The sequence below is a fragment of the Belonocnema kinseyi genome, chromosome 1 (genome assembly GCF_010883055.1).
Source record: "Belonocnema kinseyi isolate 2016_QV_RU_SX_M_011 chromosome 1, B_treatae_v1, whole genome shotgun sequence".
NCBI lineage: Eukaryota > Metazoa > Arthropoda > Insecta > Hymenoptera > Cynipidae > Belonocnema > Belonocnema kinseyi.
The window spans coordinates 118287846-118308319 of NC_046657.1; the positions used below are offsets into that span (position 1 = coordinate 118287846).

The 20474-nt window shown below is 26.5% G+C and overlaps 2 protein-coding genes across 4 annotated transcripts in view; one reads left to right on the forward strand and one right to left on the reverse strand.

The window, feature by feature from the left end:
- LOC117170814 (E3 ubiquitin-protein ligase Bre1) overlaps positions 1-9342 on the reverse strand; it is a 47028-nt gene extending 37686 nt beyond the window's left edge. For both annotated transcript variants that reach the window (XM_033357866.1, XM_033357859.1), the window contains exons 1-2: positions 8840-9342; positions 1535-1721 (exon numbers count right to left, since the gene is read on the reverse strand). In XM_033357866.1, coding sequence (XP_033213757.1) covers positions 1535-1721; positions 8840-8989 — 337 coding nt within the window. In that variant the 5' untranslated portion in view covers positions 8990-9342. The remainder of the gene's footprint in view (positions 1-1534; positions 1722-8839) is intronic.
- Positions 8943-20445, forward strand: LOC117170858 (tektin-1). Of its 2 annotated transcripts, none has more exons than XM_033357904.1 (7): positions 8943-9055; positions 9725-9966; positions 14588-14878; positions 16671-16943; positions 17036-17258; positions 18444-18662; positions 20047-20445. In XM_033357904.1, exons 2-7 carry the CDS (start codon positions 9866-9868, stop codon positions 20182-20184), a joined length of 1245 nt encoding a protein of 414 aa, XP_033213795.1. In that variant the 5' UTR covers positions 8943-9055; positions 9725-9865; the 3' UTR covers positions 20185-20445. The 2 variants fall into 2 exon arrangements, with proteins under 2 accessions (XP_033213795.1, XP_033213802.1); XM_033357911.1 differs by lacking the exon at positions 8943-9055 and adding an exon at positions 9409-9486.
- Positions 20446-20474: the final 29 nt, after the last annotated feature.

Sequence of the window (20474 nt, forward strand, 5' to 3'; positions counted from 1 at the left end):
TATATAATAGTTGAATTTTCAAACTAATTGTTAACCAAAAATTAAACAGCTAGATTTTCATTTAAAAAATTAGTGTTCAATTAGAGAGATACATTTTTAATTAAAGTAATAGAATACTTAACTGGAATAGTTACATTTTTAGAGAAAAACAGAATACTTTTCACGAAACAAAAAAAAAGTTCAGTAAAATAGGTCAAGCTTTAACTGGAATAGTGAGTTTTTAGTAAAAGATATTCATTTTCAGCCAAAGAAAAAAACGAATTTCCAACAAAATAAATCATTTTTCAACCAAAGCGCTGAATTTTAAACCAAAAAGATGAATTTTTAACGAAGGAGTTTAAGTTTCAAATAATTAGTTTCCTTTTCAGCAAAAAAATATGACTTTCGACTAAAATTAAGAATATTTAACTGGAATATTTGTAGTTCCAACCGAAAGAATGAAGTTTAAAAACAAGAAGATTAATTTTCTACATAATGAAAAATGACTTTTTACCAAGACATGAAGTTTTAACAAAATTGTTGAATTTTAACCTAAAAAAGACAAATTTTCAACGAAACATTTAAATTTTCATGTAAAAAATTAATTTTTAACAAAAATGATGAATTTTTCACTAAAATGATGAATCTTCAACTAAAATAGTTGAATTTTTAACCAAAATGATAAATTTCAACAAATAAGATTCACTTCTAACAAAAAAAGAAGAATTTTCAACAAAATACATGAATTTTCAATTAAAAAAGATCAATTTGCAACTAAAAATTGAACAGCTAAATTTTCAGTTACAAAATTACTGTTCAACCTAAGAGATAGATTTTTAACAAAATGATGGATTATTCAACTGGAATAGTTATATATTTAAATAAAAAATGAATTTTCAATCAAAGAAAAAATGAATTTTCAACAAAATAGCTCATTTTTCAATCAAAGCGATTAATTCTAAACGAAAAAGAACAATTTTTAACAACTTTCAACCAAGTTATTAAGTTTTTATAACAAAAAGAGTGAATTCTTAATGGAAACTGTTGTATTTGATATGTTAGACAAAAAATATTAAATTTTTTTAACAAAAACAGTTCAATTCGACCAAAAAATACGAATTTTCAACATGTGTTGAATTTTTAATTAGGTAAGAATTTTAGTCAAGAGAGGGACAAAATTGCAAATTGTTAAATTTTCAAGCAACAAGATGAATTTTCAACTAAGAACATTAAGTGTCTACCAAAAAGAAAAACTTTCTAACAAAATAGATGAATTTTCAACCAGATACTTTAATTTCCAATAAAAAATAGAATAGATAAATTTTCAGTTAAAAAAATTATTTTCACAGAAAAAAGACTTTCAACAAAATAGTCAAATGCAGTAATATTAACCTACTTTTAGAAATGAAGATTCATTGTTATTCAATTTTATATGGAAATTTAAAAAAAAATTAAACACGTTCTCGAAAAAATTCCCCGACTTTAGACATTATCTTAAATTAAACATTAAAAATATGCACATTAAAAAAAAGGAGAGAGAATTTAAATCTTTTACTTTTATTCTCGGATTCATCAGCAGTTTCAGCATCGAATCTTTGAAGTAAAACTCGTATGTCTTCATTTAGTTGATTCCAATATCGATTAACGACGTTTAACACAGCATCATCCTGAGTTTGCCGTTTTTCTAGTTGTTCTATTCTCTGGCGGAGTTCGGCTTCCATTCGATGCCGCTGTTCCAATCTCTATACAAATGAAATAATTTATGTTTGTCAACAATAGTTTCATCTTTATATTTAGGCAGCTATTTGAATAAAAATTCTTAAGATAACACACACACATGTTATCCAGAGTGGCCGTTTTAATCAAATAAAAAATTCCCGGTTTTTTCCCGATTCGCAAATATTTTTCACGGTCAATTAAATGAAAAAACGCAAATTCTAAATCTAATGATTTTTTCATTTGAATTAATGGAGAATGAACTGGAAATTAAAGCGCTCAAGGTGGAACTCTTAAATTTTAAACTTTTACAATTGAAGTTTAAAAGTTTTTTAATTAAACATTTTTGTTTTCAAATGCTCAATAGTTTACACCTATAAAATGGAAAGTACTGATACTTTTCAAATGAACATTTTTAAATTAAATGCATTTAAACTGAAAAATGTATATTTTTTAACTTTTATAAATTGTAGAGTTCGAAGATTCAGATTAAGTTACAAAAAATAGAAATGCATATTATCATTTTCAATGCTCTAAATTGAAGAATCAATCAATAAATATAAAAAACTAAAAAAATTGTAGTATTTTAAACAATTTTAAGCTAGAAAAATGATTAATATTTTTTTCAGCTTGGACGATCAAATTTTTTTTAACTGAACAATTTTTACATTAGAAGTTTAATTATTTTAATTTTAAATAGTTTATATACACTTAAAAAGTTTCAACATTTCATTTCAAATTCTTGAAAAATCTACATATTTCAACTTTTTTCAATTGTAAAATTATCATTAGAAGTTTTTTCACAAGTTCTGAATATCTTTTGGTATGATTCGAATTTTCAATAACTTTTCAAAATAAAAAATCATTTTCAATTTTCCTAGCAATCGCAAGAATTTTTGAATAGCCGGATTTTGTGGAAACACTCACTGCGTTTAAATTATTTGAAATCATTTCAAGTTTTAAAATTATTTCGAATCTCTTTAAAACCTCTAATTGTCTCTAAAAATTGCTCGAATTGTTTGTACCAATAATATGTTTTCAATTGTTATTTACATATCAAAATTTAACAACTTCACTTACAAATTAATCTTTTTTCAAATAGAATAATTAAAACTGTAATGTTAAAAGTTTAAAATCTCCTTAAAATTTTAGCGATTCAAAGCTTTCTATTTCAAACAATTCAGTTTCAAATTAATCAGATTAATTTTTACGTTGAACTTTGGAAATTCTTAAATTTTAAGCGGATTCGGAATTATCTTAACAAAACAATTATTGTTCACTTGTTTATACGCTTTTAATTTACAATTGTTGAAGTCCTTCAAAACTAAAATTTAACATTCTTTAAATTAAAAATGTAAACTTTGAAATAAAAATCAAAATAGAAAATTTTAAGTAAAAGATTTTCAAACTACGCATCATGAACTGAATGGTATAATTAAAGAAGATACAAATTCAACCAATTATTTAAAAAATTATTAAAATCGAATTTGAACAGCTTTTTCGTTTTAAAATTTATGAAATTTCCGGTCCAAAAATAAATTCACTGCCATTTCCCGATTTTCCCCGGACTCAAAAAATTCCCGGTCCAGCGACCATCCTGCTATTATTGTAGAACTCGTGTGTTAACTCCTTCCTCAGACTGGCTATTCGAATTTGTCAAAAAATACCCTATTTCCACTTATTTTTAGATAATTAATAATTTGCATAATCGCTTTTACTTGCCCCCCCCCCACCACCCGGAAAATAATGAAACAAAGCAAGGTCCAACTACGTGTTATCAAAATCATAAATTCCAATTTCTAATTTAAACTTCTTAATTTAAACAATTAAGTTTTGCATTTTATTGTAAATAACTGCAAGTTAATTAAAAATATAAAACTAGAAATTGATCAATTTTAATTGAAAAGTGTTTGGTATTTTCATATTAAAATAGGAAGCACTTATATGATTTGAAATAAGATGCAACAATTTGTAATCTTACGATTTTGCATGTTTCAATCTAAGTAATGTTTTTAAATTTTGAATGCTTCAAAATTAAAAACTGCTATTCCAGGTATCTTAGGATTTTTCCAGGTATCATTTTTCATAGTATGGAGCCAATCAAAATCTTTCGCATTTTTAGTTAATTATAAACAATGTATTTTTTTAATTCACGTAAATATTTAAATGTATACAAAAAATAATAACCATACGTGCAATACGAAAGTTTTTTTTTCTTTGTGAAAGTAATATATTTTATTTAAAAAGGCTTGGCAAATTGTATTACAAGATACTTTTAAATATCTCATGACCATTGAATAATTAAATAAAATTACACTGAAAACATAATTAATCATTTCTTAAATGTGTTCCTAAAGTTAATTTATTTTAATAATTAAAACAAATTTTTATTTTATCTTCTTATAAATAAAATTCAGTGTATATTTAACATATTAATACTTTGAATGAAAGTAATTTGGGAAAATGTAGATTTTTCACGTAAAAAAGGTTAATATATTCTAGAAGATTAATTTTTACCGAATAAGACGAATTCTCAACAAAATACATGATATTTTAACTAAAAAGAGCTAAATTTTCATTTAAAACGAATAATTTGGAGATGAAGTTTCACCCAAAATAATAGAATATTCCACTGGATTACCATAACGTTCAGTTTAAAAATTAATATCCAGTCTAAAGAAAACAATTTTTCACAAAACAATTTACCTTTCAACTACTTAGTTGAATTTTCAACCAAAAAGATCAATTATTTTGCGAAAGGATTCATTTTCTACCAAAAAATGCGATTTTCAACAAAATACATGAATTTTCAACTGAAAAAGATACATTTTCAAGCAAAAATAATTTCATTTTAAGTTGGAAAAATTAATTTTCAATCAAAATGATAAAATATTCTACTGGAATATTTCAATTTTTAGTTCAGAAATTCACTTTCAAAAAAAAAACTTTTTAACAAAATAGTTAATATTTCAAACGAAGTAATTTAATTTTCAACCGAAAAAGATGAATTTTTGAGTATAAATGTAACAGCAGATATTTTAACAAAAAACAAAAAAAAAACGTTTTAACATAAAACAGTTAAATTCAATTAAAAAATACGTATGTTCAAGAAGAGTTGAATTGTCAACTAAAAAAGATTTGTCATTTAAAAGAAAAAACAAATTACAACCGAACCGTTGAATTTTCAAGCCAATAAAAGGTAAATTTTCAACAAATTACATTAATTTATAATGAAATACTAATAGTTTCTTGGCTAAAAAGATACATTTATATCCAAGAATAGAAAAGTTAAATTTTCAGTAGAAAAAAATTATTTTGTATAAGAAAACAACACATTTTTAACTAAATTCTTAAATCCAGTAATATAAACCTATTTTTACTAATAAAAAAAAACATTGTTATGAGAATTCCAGGTTTTTCATGTGAGTAGACATCCTGGCTTAGAATGAAAAAACTATAAAACCTTTCACATTTTAGTTGATAAAACCTTGAAGGATTTAATTCAAAAAGTCCACAATTTCAATTGTAGTTAATTTGAACATTTGAATCCAAAATTAGTCGATTTAAAAATTCATTTATATTTGACTAAATTTTGAACTGTTCATTTGAAAATATTCATTAATCATACTTAAAGCTTACAGTCTTCAATTGTTTAATTTAAAAATTAGAAACTGATGAATTCTTATCGTTAAAATGTTTAATGGCCTAACCTTGGGCTCTTATATTTCAAATTATTAAAAGAATTTAATCAATTTTGAAAATCGATATTACCCTTGAAACATTATGGAAACCTCTTTTTTACTCGGATGTTGTTAAAATGCCTTAATTTTCATAATATTAAATTATGATTTCCCCCATAATAGCAGACATGCTAATACAATTATACGTCTCTTAAGCTTCAATTAAAGGCTGAATGTTAATTTTGTACAAATATTTAAGAAAAAAAAACCGTTAAATTTCGATGCTTTAAAAAAATATCAATAAGCACTGGCAATGAACAAAATTACCGGTTACAACAAACTTTAATCAAAATGTAAATTTTTGAAGAAGTTGAGATAAAATTTTTATACTTTTAAACGATCTTGAAGGTTTTAAGATCAAGAAAGTTTTTCTTTAGAATCTAGAAAAATTTATACTTTTAGCTAATTTAAAGAAAATATTTTAATAAACTTAAAAACCTTTTCAATGATTTCCTAAAATTTCGGAAAGAATGCAGAAGATATTAAAGCAAAATTTAGAAAGAAAATCGAATAGGTTCGAGAGATATTTAGAAGTTTTGAAAGAACACAAAAATAATTTTATTTAAAACAAAATGTGGATTTTCATAGATTTATAGCAAAAAGTTTAAAGCTTTTTAAGAATTTAGAAAGGTTTCAACAAGAGAATACAATTTTTTTAAAAGATTTCTTGGACAATTTTTAACGTTTTTTTACTTCATTTAGAAGCTTTAAAAAATGAAAATTAAGAAAAAATTTGAAAAGAAACTGAAGCAAAATGTAGATTTTTAAAGATTTCGAAATAAAATTTTGAACATTTTTGAGATTGAAAGAATTCAAGATAATAAAATAATTATCTTAAGATTCCTGGGAATATTTAAAATGATTTTTTATTTTTTTTATTCATATCAAAAGAACATCTAAGAGGATTTCAAAGTTCTACAACAAATTTCCAAAATTTAAAACAATACACCTGGAAGATTTTCAAACAATTTTTTGAATAATTCAAATCAGTTTAGAAGATATTTAAGAACTTTGAAGAGATTAAACATACTTAAAAACTGAAAGATTTCTGAACATTTTTAAGATATTCTTAAATTTTTTCCTATAGTTATTCAAAATTTTTATTTTATACGAAACATTATTATTGCCTTAAAATTACAATTGCCTATTTTTTTTTAGTCTGGACTGAAAAATCTTTTTTGGTTGCAAATTCAACAACTTTGTTGAAAATTTGTCTTTCTGGTTTTAAAATTGATTTCTTTTGGATGAATTCAACTATTTTCTGTTTGAAATTAAACATCTTTTGGATTTAAATATCAACTATAACCTTTTTTGTTTGAAAACTCAATTATCTGGTTGAAGAATAACTTTTTGTTTAAATTTTGATTTGACATATCTACTGATTGGCTAAAAGTTAAATCATCATATCAGAAAATCACTTGTTTCGTTGAAGATTCATAATAATAGCTTAAAATTTGTCTCTTTTGATAGAAAATTCATGTATCTGGTTGAAAAAAAAACAACTTTGTTGTGAAAAAAGCATACTTTCGGGTTAGATTTTACTATTTTTTTTTTAGAAAATTCGTTGACTAGTCGAACTGGTAGAAAATTATTTTTTGGATGAATTCAACTGCTTTATTTAAAATAAAAATATTTTTGAATTGAAATATTAACTATTACATTTTTCGTTGAGAATTTACCTTTTCGCCTTAAAAATCAACAATTTGGCAAGATTAAATTTTTTGTTTAAATTTGGATTTGGCATATACGAAATTTTCAAAAATCTTTTTGAATTTTGTCAAAAATCTCACGAAAAGTATATTCATACAACCATTTAAACTTTCATACAAACCATTTAAATTTCTATTTTCTATTCAAAATTATTTTGCCAACACGCTTTTCGCAAAAAAATTCAAGATTTAAAAACATTATAGAATCTGGATTGGTTCGATTTTCAATTCATTCAGTTCAGAACCTTTTCATTTAAAAATAGTTTACATGAAAGTTTTCCATTTCGAAATTTAAGAATTTTTTAATTTTTTAAACGATTTCAAAATTTTTTAATAAAAAGACATTCAATTAGAAATTATTCGCCTTTTAAAGTTTCAATGCGAAATAATTTAATTTTTAACGTATTCCGTACAAAAATGTTCACGTATAAAGGTTACTAAACAATTGTAATTGTACAAAATTGGAGGACTCAATTTAAAAGTATTTGAAATTCATCAATTAAATTTTTTAAACTGTGAGATTTCTATTTGAAATTATACAAATGTGTAAGTTTCAACTTTGATAATAATTTAAATTTAAAAATTCGAATTAGAATATTTTATAATATTAGTTTTCTAAAACCTTAAATAAGAAATTCCACAATTTAAAAAATTTGTAATTACATTTGTCTCATGATGAATAATGGAACTTTAAATAATTCAATTTGTACAACTTTAAATTCGAAACAGGTGAATTTCACATATTTTCGATTGAAAATTATGCAATTTTGAAAGGCATATCGAAACTGAATAATATTCAATAATTTAAGTGTGAAATCACATAATTTCTAATTGCTCAATTGGATGTTACTCAAGTTAGAAAGCTTTTGAAGAACTATTAAAATTAGAAATTGTTTAATTTATATGAATGATCTAAGAACATGGAACACAAGATAAATCTCGAAAGTTTTAAATAAAATGTATTTTGCAATTATATTCATGATTTACTTTTGAAATAAAATTGTATAATATTAAATTATCATATTCTAAGTTATTAAATTTTTAACTGAATTTTTTTTATTTACAAAGTTTTAGCCTGAAACTATTTAATTTTAAATGTTTTAATTTCTAAATGTCAGAATTTTAAATGACTTTAAATTAAAAATATACAAACAAGGGATCTTTTTAATGGGATTTTTCAAGTTTACAAGAATTTGTATTAAAAAGGTAAAGTTACACATTATTTACACTTTATCTATTTGAAAAATAACAAAATACAAGGCAGGAATTGAGAAAAATAAGAAAAAAGGGAACAAGAAGTGGAGAAAGTAACACCCTGATACAATTGTGACAACTCTCGAAAAAATTATAGTTTTGGCAAATACAACTGTTAATTACATATTCCTCAAAAGATCATTGGATAGAAATATCCAAAAAATCGTAAAGTAACCCCATAAATAAAATAGGCTAAAGGTAACACAAAATATAGGAAAATATATTAAATAACCTCAAAAATGAATTCGAGGTAGAAAAAATGAATTTCTGAATTAAATAAACCTGAAAAGAATACGTATATATTATTATAGATTATTAAAATACGGAAGTAGGTTAAAAAAATGGTAGAATTACCAAAAAAAGAGAAGCCATGGTATTTTCAACTCTCATTTTTTTTGCTAGTAAATTTAGTAAAATGACGAAAGGAAGAAGTCACCTTACCTGGGCTAGTTTTTTATTTTGAAATTGAAGGACCTTCATGTCCATTTCCTCGAGGGTGGAAATCGGTCCTATGAGAATTGGTTCAAATTGAACTTTTTTTATCGGAGGTTGAGAGCTTGTGTCTCCGCCTTCTGCTGAGCGTTTTGCCATTTTGTCCCGATTTTTGTCCTCAGACTTCGCAGATGGAAAACCGACTCGACGGTGAATTCCGCCCAAGTAAAAGTTTGCTTTATAAGTACAATAAATTAATAATTCGTGCCCCTATTGATCGTGGCCCGAAAAAAAATCGAAATGCCAAAAGAGCTCAACGCCCCAGGAGTTTCTTTCCGGCGGTTCTGAGCTCTAATTTTTTTAGGTTAGGTCATAGTCAAATGAAAATAGCGTTACTTTTCCGAAAATAAAACACGCGGGGAAAAAGGAAAAGATTTTTTTCACGTTTTGAGCATTTGACGAGATTCTAAATTACAAGTACACACTGGACAAGACGCCATTGCCAGAGCGGCACCACGAAAGGAAACGAGACAATGCGGAATAACTCGATTTCTGATCGATAACGTAGCTGCTCTTCGTTATCAACGACGTCTTCTTTGCCAGCCGTACAAGGCGCTGAATTCAAAATATTTCGCTTTTATTTCGTCTTTTAAGTGGTTTGAATTTCTAAATCAACATTTATATGTAAAATAATTTCATATTAATGTCAGTCAATTTTTCAAAATAAATTTGATATATCCATTTTTTTGCATTGCAGAATATTAACATTGTTTCTAGATAGCAATAATCGACACCTTAAAAGCAAATTTTTTTTTTTTAATATCTTTGCATTTATTATACAAAACTATTATTGAAAAATTTATATTAAAAAAAAAAATTCTGATGATTTTGTAGAAAGAAAAGTATTTTTCCAAAGGATTATTTGTTAGTTTGATGGGTACGCAATTGCTATGGAGACCAATTTATAGATCAAACGGATGGAATCAGTTTCTGCATTTGATACAACATAACTTTGTTCTTTAAAAAATAACCACGATGTCGAAAATAAACTGGCAAAAGGAGGGAACGATGACTATAGTTCCACCCCCACCCCAAAAATTCACCCTGGATGAATGGAAACTTAATAATATATACAGGTAATATATTTATTGAAATAGATCAGAAATCTTAAAATAAAGCCGTTTAATCGAGGTTTTTTGGCACCATTTTTCAATCTATAAAAATGTATTTAATTTTGCTTAACAGTCAGGTCTGCCAAAGGAACAGGACCCGTCTCTGATCCCTCGGCACACGATAAGATAAAAATTAATTTTTTGGTTCAAATTAAACTGGTTGAGACTGCTCATTTTTCTGAGGCACATTGTAAAAATAAAATAAAATTTGATTTGTTTATAAAAAAATGGATTCCCTTCTAGAAATAATCAATTGAGATCGATTAGAAACAACATAACTAATATCTCAATCGTTCCGAATCGTGTTTCTTAATTGTGCTAAAACGATTGGCAACGATTGAGCATTTTACATTTCAAATTGTTCCCAATCGGGTACTCGGAATTTGCCACGTAATGGCAGCACTTTTGTCTAGCGGGAATTATTTAGACAGTTTTTTTAGTTTTTCGGAATTAAAGTATTATTTTATTATTTAAAAATGTTCAGCTGTTATTAATTGAATAAAATTAAACAATTATAAATTAATATTAGAGGTCAAATATTTTTTTTCAGAAAGAGGTTTCAATTTTTAATTATTCGGAATTATTAACACATAAATGTATCTTAGAATAAAAAAAGTTTTCATTAATTCCACTTTCTAAATTTTTAGTTTATTGAAATATAAGTACTCAAAATGATGGACAAAATTCATTCTAAATTGAACAGTGAATTTACTTCAATGTCGGTGATATTAATCGGTAACAGATTATGATTTCCCCTTTACCACTAATTATTGACGTAAAACCAACTTTTTATATTATTTGCAAGGTAGCCACTAAAATCGAAGACAAAATCTGGAATAATTTCCTGGTTAAAATTTTTTTACACTAGTCAATAAGCTTCAAAGTTTAAGTTTTTGAAGCTGAAAATTTTGTTATTTAAAGTATTTAAGACTAAATTGCAAATTAAACCAATCGAAGTGGAAGTTTTCTGATCACTGAGCGTTCTAAATATTTAATTAAAACATTTCAAATAGCGATTTCGAGTTCAAACGTTCATTAAAATATGTAAAAATGACGAGTCTTCTAAAAACTTTTTTATTAATAAAGTATTTGAAATTGTACGATATAGATTCAGAAGCCTTTAACTTTGTTTAATTTAAAATAATTAATTATGCCATGTGACATTTAAGTATGAAAAATATACATTTTTAATCTTGTTTCTATTTGATTTGAATTAGTAAAAATCCAGACTTCAAAAATATGATCCCAGCAGGCACAAAATTTGGCGACGTCCTTACGACATCGTTACGACATCTTTACGACATCCTATGTCCATGTCGTTTCGGCGTCTTTGCGATATCGTAAAGACATCGTCAGATCATACGACTTATTTACGATACCACAAAGACACCTTAACAACATAAACATAGGATGTCGTAAAGTTGTCGTGAGGATGTCGTAAAGACGTCGCCAAACTTTGTGCCCACGGGGGATTTTTAAATTTAGGTTTTTAAACTGCTTCAATTTAAACTTAATAATTTCTTGATTTTAGAATTTCAAACTCAAAGTTTAAAACAATTCGTAAATTAAAAATTAAACTCTTATTCTTTGACATGGTAAAATGTCGAAAAACTTCCATACGGTTACATAAGATTTGATGAAATTATGAGAATGGCAACTGGTTATAAATACCAACAATAAACTTTTTTTCAGACTATCAAATAAAAAATGTTAACAAAATTACAGAAATAAGTGGCCATTAATCACAATGTTTCAGGAAGGAGAAAAAAAAATTGCTGTGCTTATGGAAGGAAAATCATTTGTTGTGATGAATTCCACGCGTATTCAATTCAAATTTGAAACTAATGAAAACTAAATGAATCTAATGCTATACAATTAATAATTTCATACTTCTAAAATAAAAATATTTGCAAACCAAATTATTTGAAATATTCAGATTTTAATATTTTAAATATTTAGCCTGACTTTCAAAATATTGGCGCCATCCTATCTTATATAATGTTTCGAATCGTTTTCAATTGGGTATCCATTATTCTGAGTTGTGGGTTAAGTTTTTAATGCAGCATTTCGATTTTGCCTTAGTAAGCTGTTTTTTATTCTGTCAAACGAACAAATTTCAAGAATATGAATTTAAAAAGAAGTAAATAAACGTTTTACAATAATATACCGGCTAAATAAAACTGCCTACTTGATAATCATACTACATCACTGTCACATCTTTAAACGGTATGATTCTTATATGTTGTTAATCAATATACTTTTAGATTTTCCTTCGGTATACCGTCTAAACATTAAATTTGTTTGTACTTAAAACTTTTGTTAAATTACTAAAAATTTAATATTTAACCAATAAACACGTGCGCTTCATGTGTGTTACCTACAAAAACTGCAGAGGGCGTATTGCAGGCAAGTGCATTCACTCAATTCAATCCGATTGGGAACAACTGACACAATTAGCAACAATTTAAACCGATTCAACTTTCAAATACTCTTAATAGTTATTAATCGTGTCTAATCGATTATTTCTAGGAGGGAAATTTTGGACTCTTTTTGATTCCCAATTCTTCCCTCGCCGACGAGCGCAGTTTTTCTGCACCCCCCTCCGTCACCCCCTCAACCGAAAAGTATTGCTGCCAACAATTTTCTTCGAAATGAGGAAATTGGTTGAATTTTCACGAAACTAGGGGAATATTAGGGGAAAAAATTTTTTTAAATAAAATGAACGTAAATACCATATTAATTAAATTTAATATTAAAACACTTTACATTCCAAAGATTTCAAGTTGAAATATATATTGTATTTTTAGGAAAATAGTTGAAATTTAAGCAAAGAAAATTTTTTACCATCAGAGCAGACCATCAAAAAAAAAAAAAAAACGAAATTTTTAAATAAAACAAAATTATTTTTTAGCCAGATAGTTTATTTTCGACCAAGAAAGATGAATTTTCAATCAAAAAGGTCGATTTTTTAACAAAATAGTTGCATTATTGACCAAAAGACATAACTGTATCAGAATAGTTGAATTCCAATATGCAAAGATGTATTTTCAGAGGAATTTTTAAACAAAAAAGATTAAAGTTCAACCGAAAAAAGTTGGAACTTCAAGTCTCTAACAAATTCTTGAAATTTGAAGGCAAAACGAGAAATTGTCTACAAAACAGTTTAATTTTTTACTAAAATTATGAATAATCAACAGAAAAAAAGACAAATTCTCAACGAGATCGGTAATAGATGACATTTTCACAAGAAATATTGAATTTAAAATGTAAAAACCTGGAAATATAGTTAAATTAATTTTAAAAAGAATTTCTGTTAAATAATTAAATCCTTATCCAGAATAGATAAGTTTTCTATCAGCTGCATTTTTTTTTACAAAAAAACAAACAAAAAAGGATGAATTTTCAGAAAAATACATGAAACTCCATCTAAATACTTAAATTTTTAACAAGAATAAGAGATTAAATTTAAGTTTTAAATATAAATTTTCAACCAAAAACGAGAAAAAAAACTCAATAGTATAGTTAGGGTTTCATTAGGGTTCTATACAAAAAACGGCCCCAACCCAAATGAGATTTTTGAACAATGTGCACAATACTTAAAAATAAACGATAATTGTAAAATTCCATGATTTTGATATTTTCACCAAATCTATAATTATACCACCGGGACATTGAGCTTTTTTTCAAAACATGTTTATTTTTGTAATTGAAAATTTGAGTTTTGCGCCTGTAAAATACAACACGATGTCTAAATTTGTTTGCCGGGTTGCCGATACCATGTCTGGTATATAATATGGTAAAATACAATAATAATACTAACGAATAATTAAAACATAATGATATTTTTTATAAAATATAAATAATTTCATATCTAAATAAATATATAATATTATTCTTAAGTATCATTCACAAGTTTAAAAATGTGAAAAATTAAGCAATATGCGCGTCTTGAAGCTCGGCCTACGATTTTTTTTTAACGAAGAAAATTAATTTCATAAAAATGGAATAATTAAATTTTCAACCAAATAGATAAATAAAAAAATGAATTTTTCAAGTAGTTCAACTTTAAACCAGATTTTTTTAAGAATAATCAAAATACTGATAATATTTATTGGACCAGTATAGACAGAAAAATTAACATAACAAAATGATTTGAACCAGTCAGCTGAATTTTTTACCAAAAAATATTACTTTTGAACGAAATAGTTACATTTTTAATGCAATAATTATAAAAATAAATAAAAATTTTAATTAAATAGTCGAATTTTTAACCAAACTATATAAATTCCGAACCAAAAATATAATAGTAGACTTTTCAACCCAAGATAGTTGGATTTTTTTATTGGTTTCTATAAATTCACTTCGCATTTAAGCAAAACAAGAAAACAGGAAAGTTTCTTGAAAACAGGGTGAAAAGAAGAATAAAAATAGGCAAAAGAGTAGAAAGTCTGAAATATGAAAGTGATTTTTAAACCTTAAAAAGTTATTATTGAACTGACCGTTGCAGGGCAAGTCATCTTTCGCAAAATTCAGCGGCCCCTAATTACAATTTTTTAATTAATATTTTACATTTGATTACGGTTAGGTATCGATGCTCAGAAGCACAACAGGAATTGGCTGATCGCTTACTCTCAGAAAGTAAACGCGTTTGCGAACTAGCTGCAGAAAAAGTGAAAACGAATAGGGAGGAAACTGATTACCGTTTAGAAGAAAAGCTCCAAGACATTCAATTTTTGAAGGATGAACTTCTTCGAATTCGAAAGGAAATTATTCTTGAAACTGACGCCCTCCTCACTTTTAAAGAGAGACTTATCAATTCTTTGAATGCTGTGAAAAGAAATGCTTTTGATATTTGTAGAAAGTGCCTCATCGCCAGGTAAGAAAATTGTAAAAGCTGCCTGTCGAGGGATAAGAGATCTTCACAATGCGAATAAGATTCCAATTCCTTAAAAAACTAAATTCGAAAATAAAGTAAAATATTTTGGCGTTACTTTCAAATTTTATTGTATTTTTTGCTTTATTTTTTTAAATCTCCAAATAATAATGCCGATTCTTATACGACATGAATTATGATGATTGTCGAGTGAATAATAAAAAAAATCACTCTTAGATAAATTCAACAATCTCAAATAATTTTACATGATTCTTGAGCTCAAATTTTTCTGTATAAAAATATACTTTTTTAAACGAAAGTTTAAATTTCGTTGTCTATATATGATTACAATTTTTATGAATTGAAAAATCACTGGTGTTAATCCTATTTCTAAAAAAACTATTTTAACGATATAATATGTATCGACAAATTATTATGTATTAGTGTTGTTGAAAATCTAATTGGTTTTTCATTACCTGAAGTTGTTTTATATCTTGAATTTGGAATTAAGAACGTAAATGTAACAAAAATCTCTTTTAATAAGTAAAATCATAAAAAAACTTTATGCAATTAGAATTTTTTGGCTAGATTTTAATACTTTTGCTCGGTTAAATTAAAACCTTAAGATTATCTAATGAATTATTGTAATTATTATATACATTTTATTTTAGTGCTTTTCTCTAGAAATTAGTATTAAAAAATCAATATAAAATTATAACATTTCTAAAAATGTTAGATTGTGTAATTGTTATTTTTTTCGCGAAAAATAGCAATTCAAGCAAAAATAATTATCAAGATTACCTATTTTTAATAATTTTAGGTTTCCTTTGCGATACAATAAAAACCGATAATTTTAAACAAAAAGCATTATAATTTGAAAAATATTTAGAATCTTATAACAACATTTTCGTTAGTGTTTTTTTTTTTAAATCGGAAACTTGTATTTTCGAGAAAAAAATTATTATTAACTTGAACAAGACATAAAATATTTTCAACAATTTTCAATGGTACTAGTGCTTATCATCGAAAATTAGTATTTGTTATTAAAAAAAATAAATTTTGAAGATTTACATCTTTCAACAATTTTAGGGTAAGTTAGATTGTTACGTAAAAAGTCGTGTTTTACATAAAAAAATCATTATATACAGTTCGAATAAGATTAGTAATTTTCGAAACGATTCAGCTTATTTTTACGTTCCTCACAGGAAAACATTTATATATTTTAAACAAAACTCATTAGATTTTAAAGATTCATAATTTGGAACAATTTTAGGTTATATTGTAATTTTTAACCGAAAATTGGAATTTTCAAACAAAAATTATTATGATTTGAACAATATTTAGATTTTTTCAAGACAATTTTGGTTAAAGTTAGTGTCTTTCGTCGGAAATTCTTATAATTTTAATTTTTAAAAAGTTATATTTCAAAGAAGTTATTTTAAACTAGAATTTATTGTTATGTGTGTGTGTGTCTTTCACCTAAAGTTACTAGTGTTCCATAAACAATAATTATATTTCAAAGAATATATTAAAAATATTTTAACAATAATAAGTTATGATAGTATTTATGTTGTAAATTGTTTTTATATTATTTTAGATAATATGAATACTGTGAAATAGAAGAATTTGTTATATTTATTATAAGATGTTATATTCATTTAATTTTCTTGCAAAATATCGCGCGAAAAAATATTCGCAGACCTTCCATTTTTTCTAGTTCATTAAAATATGAGGTGAAAAATTATTTCTTTCTTTATATTTTGTTGTTTTATAATTATATATATATTTTTTAAAGAGAGCATCGACTTGGAATCGACTTAGTACATGACGTAGCTCAAACGGAATTGCGCAAAGAATGTGAAGTAATAAAGGGGGTAGAAAATTTGTTAGTTCGAATAGTCGAACAAACTCAGGAACAGATTCGAAGACTAAAGTCAACGCTTTATCACATGGATCACGATCTTGAGGATAAAGAAAATAACATAAGAATTGATCAACACAATCTTAACTTAAAAGAAACCAGTTTAAATCTTAGTATTTATCATGGCACCTCAGCTCTTAATCCTTCGTATGGAGTATTTTTGAACATTATTGTAGTTTACATATTTTAATTTGAATTTGTAATTTAAATTACATAAATTATTATTTTTTTTAATTTAGGACAATTACTTTAAATGAATGGGAAATGCAAACAAGGAAAAATATTCTGGCTGCCGCAAAGGAAATAAACACAGCAAAGCCTTTGCGCTGTTATATCGACACAATTTTGCGACAAATTGTGGATGATTTAAATGATCAAAAAAATGCAACGAACGAAGCTCTGAGACAACGAATTGATGAAACTAGAGAAGTAAAGATAAAATTAGAAAATCAGCATTCTGAGGTATACCTATTAATTTAATTTGCAAAATTTATACATTTGACACTTTACAAATTTAAAATGTAAGTCCTTAAAATCAAATAATGTTTTTGAGGGAATTCAAACGAAGTAATTTATAGAATCAATAATTTATAGCATATCAAAAGTTCTGTTTTTTAAATTACAGTATTTAAAGTTTAAATTCAAATTTAAACTACTAACATAAAAATGAAAAATTTATCTTAAAACATTTTAATCAAAAAGTTAAAGCATAAATTAAACAATTGCTTCCTCCACTTTTATTGTTGACGAAATTATGTCTTAAAAAAATTAGAAGTAAAATTTGCCTTTTAGGATAACAAATCGAGGCCCAACATTTTTTTTTAATCGATCAATATTTTCAAGTTGTGCATGACTTTCAGTGTTTCAATTTTTTTCTTAATTTTTTAATAATTATGTCGAATTTTTTTAAATTATAGTTATTGTTAATGGGAAATTATATAAAATTGGAAATTGAAAAGAATTTAGTAATATTACAATTGTTTGAAAATAAGCAAAAAAAGCGTTTTGGATTTGGTTGATTGTACACTTTTTTAGTAAAATTCAAAATACGATGCCTTAAATGTCTTGGAATGGAATCAAAGAAACATTCCATTATTTTGCATTATTCAAAATTTGTTAATGGTCTTCAAGGTGCGAAACTCGATCAAAAAATCAAAAAAAATCCTGATACTACTAAGAAAATAAAAAATGAGTGTAGCCTTTTTTTCTAACATTTTAAAAGTGAACAGATTTAAATTGATGCACTGAGCACGTAAAATTAAAACAATTGAAATTCGAAGAGGCAGCATTGAACTATTTTAAATTCAAGTGTCTAATATTTTACAATATTTTCAATTGAAATACTCAACTCGAATACTTTAAAACCGACAGTTTTCCAGATTATACCATTGAAAATGGAATCCTTTTAAATCTAAAAATTGATTAATTTTAAATTCACGTTTTTAAAATTAGCAATAAATTTCATATCATCATCTGTATACATTAAAAAGGCTAACCTTAAAAACAGGTAGTAAATTTAAACCTAAAATAATTTAAAGCAAAGAGAATTAATAAATTTAAACTTCAAATCTTACTAATAAATAATTGTTTTACTTAAATTATAGTGATATTAATTCAATAAATGTATGATTATTTTAAAAAATTTAGATAATGCGTCAAGCTAATGAAATGAGTCGTAATGTCACAAGCATTCAAAAAGCGCTCGCAGAAAAGGAAGGATTTATGGCTCTCGCTCACACTCGATTAGGTAATCGATCTCAGAGACCTGGCTTAGAATTTACAAGCGATCGTGTAGAAACTTCGCTAACAAGAGAACTTGTTGAGTTGCGAGAAATTGTTGCACAACTCCAACAGAAACTTTTCGAGGTCAGTAAATAACATGTATGTAAGTATCCGTTCACAATGAAGCATTCAACTTATATAAATTTATATTTAGCAGTTAAAAGTACCCAGATAACAATTGGTGCGCAGGGTGCGCGCACTGTGGAGGCATGTGTGCGAATTAATTCGCACGACGTGCGTTCCGATCAGCACTCAGATGCGCCATCCATGGAGGCGCATATGCGACGCACGCCATGCGAGGCACGTGCGTGCGTAAATGAAGCAAACACTCGGTGCGCGTGGGTTAACTATCCTAAAACTATTTATTTATATTAAAAGAGGTAAATAAAAAGGTTGAATTTAATAAATGTATCGGAATTTATTAACCAAATAGCACGCCTATAGCGGGGATGGTGGAAAAAAGCCCACAATCGCGATCGACTCTCCTCAAATTTTCATCTCTTCCCAGATGATAGCGCTACGTGCGGAAACTCTAGGAACTACGAGAAAATGTGATGTAAATTTTGAACCGCTATAAATATCACCTATTAATGCCGTTGTGCAATTGCAAACTGTTCGTGCTTAGTGGAAAAAAGTTGTTGTGCAAAGTGTCAGTGCTAAAAACCTATATAATAAGTTATACAATAATGTCGCGTTGTTTTTGTAAGGGCTGTGATTCGGGTAGTAGGGCCCAGAAAGAGAGAGGTGTTAGACGCGAAATCCTTAATATCTATACTTGCGTTCTATTGTTTTTATATTCCTCCTTTTGTTTTAATGGCCTTATTCATATAATTGTATAAATTATACAAGCATTATCTGGGAAGGCATAAAACTCCGAGGGCAGACGATCGCGAACTGGCGCCAGTCGAAATGCATAGCGTGCGGTCTCCTTGTAGTACTTCGTGATTCTCACAAAGCTAGAACCGGCACACACCGACGCGTTGCACTTTTGCAAAAGGCACCGGGCTAGCCGGTTAGTTCCGCGCAGATCTATTTATCTCTTTCACTCTCATGATAAAAAAATATAGATTCTCTATCTCTTTCACATCTATGATATTCTGCATTGTGATTCTGTTACGCTACACCTACAGGACAGCACACTTATTGAAAAGGCAATTTATATCTTGTATAAGCACATGTACGCGCCGCAAAATTTCGTCACAGGGTGATTGTAAACATGCTCGCATTGTGCCACACCTTGTGCACGCACTTCAGTTACAATCACAAAATGTGGGCGAACATGGTGAATTTTGGCATGCATGTCATGCGCGCACGAATTGTTATCTGGGTATGATTAAATCGATATTTTGAATCAGTTCAACTGATTATAAGAAAAGCGCGAAATTTAAGAATGTTATGACATAATTAAGCAAATTTACTTCAGAGTAAAAGAAAAAAATACTTTAATCATACAAAAATTCGGTTTTAGGCTCAAGATTGTCTACGTTATTTACTCAAGACTCAGATTCAACTAGAGGAAGACATAAATATTAAAACAAATACTCTAAAAATAGATGAAGTTGACTGCATGAGTCTTCGCCAAGGTTTGGATTACCACGCCTATTAAATTACAAAAAAGAAAAATCGAACTTCGATTCTCTTGATGAAAGAAAGTTTCTTTACTTTAAAAGAAATGAGTAGAGCCATTTTTTCAATTTATGAAATTCAAGTTTTTACTCTTTTCGCTTTGAAATACCAAAAATTAAACAATTTTATATAAAGAATCTGTAAGAATCGTATAAAGTTATTTAGTAACACAATTATTATATTATTCTCACTATAGAGAGTTGGTTTCGTTAAACGAAATCGTTTTGATACTTAATGTTTGTAATCGTATTTAAAAACTGCTTACAATTA

What these genes read in the sequence shown, in the direction of transcription:
- LOC117170858 (XM_033357904.1), top strand. Translation starts at nt 9,866, where the DNA reads ATGTCGAAAATAAACTGGCAAAAGGAGGGAACGATGACTATAGTTCCA. An exon ending in TAGAAAATCAGCATTCTGAG is followed by an intron (nt 17,259 to 18,443) that starts GTATACCTATTA and finishes TAAAAAATTTAG; the next exon opens with ATAATGCGTCAAGCTAATGA. An exon ending in TCCAACAGAAACTTTTCGAG is followed by an intron (nt 18,663 to 20,046) that starts GTCAGTAAATAA and finishes ATTCGGTTTTAG; the next exon opens with GCTCAAGATTGTCTACGTTA.